Source organism: Notothenia coriiceps, unplaced genomic scaffold, assembly GCF_000735185.1.
Source record: "Notothenia coriiceps isolate Sejong01 unplaced genomic scaffold, NC01 NC01_scaffold00024171, whole genome shotgun sequence".
In the NCBI taxonomy this organism is placed as follows: domain Eukaryota; kingdom Metazoa; phylum Chordata; class Actinopteri; order Perciformes; family Nototheniidae; genus Notothenia; species Notothenia coriiceps.
In genome coordinates this window covers 1-2,472 of record NW_011356872.1, presented here as the reverse complement: position 1 = coordinate 2,472, position 2,472 = coordinate 1, and the positions used below count along the sequence as shown (strand labels likewise).

The window sequence follows — 2,472 nt, the reverse complement described above, 5'->3', positions numbered from 1 at the left end:
ACCAGCTGCATCACATCCTGGTATGGCAGTTGCACCCTTTAATTGTAAGACTTTACATGTGAAAGGTGCAGTACATAACCAGGAAGGAACTGCCATTCGAGGAGGACCTTTATACCCAGTGGTGAAAGGGGAAAGCACATTTTTATTGTAAAAAACTATGCTGTAGCCTTTGAATCCTTTGATTCAACTGATCCGGATAAATATCTTATTACCTACAGTAATGTCCCACTCCCCGCCCAGCATTACTTCTTCGGCCAACTTGTATGGCTTCAGGTTACAAATGACAAAAACCTGCCAACCACTGTAGTATCACCTCATTTTGAGGAAGCAGTACCATTTTCATTTAAATTGACTGTAAACATGTTTCTACCTTAACAACATCCGTAATATTGATTTATTTAATGAGCCAATATTATAGTTGTTCACTATGTATGTGTTACAGTTAGGTTACAACTTGTTAAATCAATTGTATTAGTGTGTATTTCTACGATAGAAGATCATTCTAATCAAGCCAATTTGCCCAGATGTAAACAACATTGTGATGAGTGGTACGTCATTTGAGTTGTCCACAACAAATAACATGGGAGAAAATGCTTCCACTTCTGGGGTCTTCTGCCATGAGCGGATGTGTTTTGGACATGTAACCTGTTAAGTGTTTCTGGCACCAGAGCACTCTTGGAACACCAAAGTCATTTGAGGATTAATCTTTGAGTAGCATAGTTGTCTCTGGACCAAAGTATGGTCTAGCTAGCATACCTGATTTTCAATGTTTTCTTTTTGTCCCTTTACAGCCACCCTGGTGATGCCGGGCAGGTCAATGAGCGTCAGGTCGGGAACATCAGGAGAGGCGATCTCCAGACTGATGAGTTCATGACTGATCCCAGACCCGGGTCCGGCTATTTTATTCTGAGCTGAAGAGAGAAGACACAATGTATAATCATATCTAAGGATGGATGTGATTATTACTGAAAATAAAACTGCTTCAATCTTCATCAACACTTGGCTTGGATAGTGACATTGATAGTAAAACAGTGTATACTGTACCTTCTCTAATCTTCTTCTCCACACCTGCAAGGTCTTTTAGCTCTTCCTCAAAGTCCTGGTAGCTTATCTTCCCATACCACCCCTCTCCTTCTTTCCTTCTCTTCATCTTCAGTTCGAGAGGACATCTTGTCACAATGCCTGAATTAACATAAAGTGAATACAGAGACACGGAAGAACAAGTTAAATCCAGGAGTTCTCGGGAAATGATAAAAGAAGCCCACAGCAGAAATCCTTTCAAATAAATAGTTGGATCTCTAATAATTGAATCTTTTCAAAAGGAACTCTTTGAATAAAAGGGAACTCAAGATTCATTCAACTCCACACTTTCTCCCTTTCAGCTTGTATATTATTAGTATCAGGGCCGGTTTTGGCATAGGGCGCCAGATCTGGGGGGGCGCACTGGTACCGGGGCTTGTTATTGGCATCTGGTGCTGAATGGACAGGTTTGAAATCATTCCAATGTATAGGCTACTATAGGACAGTAAACCAAAAATGTCATTTAAAACTGGAGAAATACAAAATATGCCTAAATAAATAAATGTTAACTAGATTACGCAGGGGCAGATTACTTACAACTACTAAGATTGGTTCACAAGACCTCATGAAAGACGATACATGAAGTGAGGATACCCGGCCTGGAGGAAGCCCGGGGTCCCCTTCTGGAGCCAGGCCCAGAAGGAGGACTCGTCGGCGAGCGTCTTGTGGCCGGGCTTGCCACGGAGCCGGGCCGGGCACAGCCCGAAAAGGCAACGTGGGCAACACCTCCGCTTCTCCGCCCACCACCTACGGGAAACAGCGATGGGGTCGGGTGCGCTGCCAGAAGGGTGGCAGTGAAGGCAGAGGGTCTCAACGGACCAGACCCGGGCGACAAAAGCTGGCTTTGGGGACGTGGAACGTCACCTCTCTGGGGGGGAAGGAGTCGGAGCTTGTGCGAGAGGTGGAGCGTTACCAGTTGGATCTGGTTGGGCTCACCTCTACGCACAGCGTCGGCTCTGGAACCTTACTTCTGGATAGGGGTTGGATTCTATTCGTCTCTGGAGTTGCTCAAGGTGTGAGGCGCCAGGCGGGTGTGGGGATACTCACAAGTCCCCGGTTAGGTGCTTCGTTGTTGGAGTTTACCCCAGTGGACGAGAGGGTCGCCTCCCTATGCCTGCGGGTTACGGGGGGGAAAACTCTGACTGTTGTGTGTGCTTATGCACCCAACAGCAGTTCAGAGTATACAGCCTTCTTGGAGACCCTAGAAAGAGTCCTGTATGGGGCTCCTGAAGGGGACTCTTTAATCTTGCTGGGAGACTTCAACGCACATGTGGGCAATGATGGAGACACTTGGAGGGGAGTGATTGGGAGGAACGGCCCCCCTGATCTGAACCGGAGTGGTGGTTTGTTACTGGACTTCTGTGCTAGTCATGGGTTGGCCATAACAAACAC

At 46.4% G+C, this 2,472-nt stretch overlaps 1 protein-coding gene across 1 annotated transcript; it reads right to left on the bottom strand.

The window, feature by feature from the left end:
* Window positions 1-6: 6 nt before the first annotated feature.
* Window positions 7-1,311, bottom strand: LOC104954904 (interferon-induced GTP-binding protein Mx-like; the record flags this gene model as incomplete). The annotated part of the gene is made up of 2 exons (XM_010782109.1): window positions 7-911; window positions 1,045-1,311. Coding segments are annotated over 2 exons (431 nt in total), but the record flags the coding sequence as incomplete, so codon positions are not given.
* Between the last annotated feature and the right edge of the window lie 1,161 nt (window positions 1,312-2,472).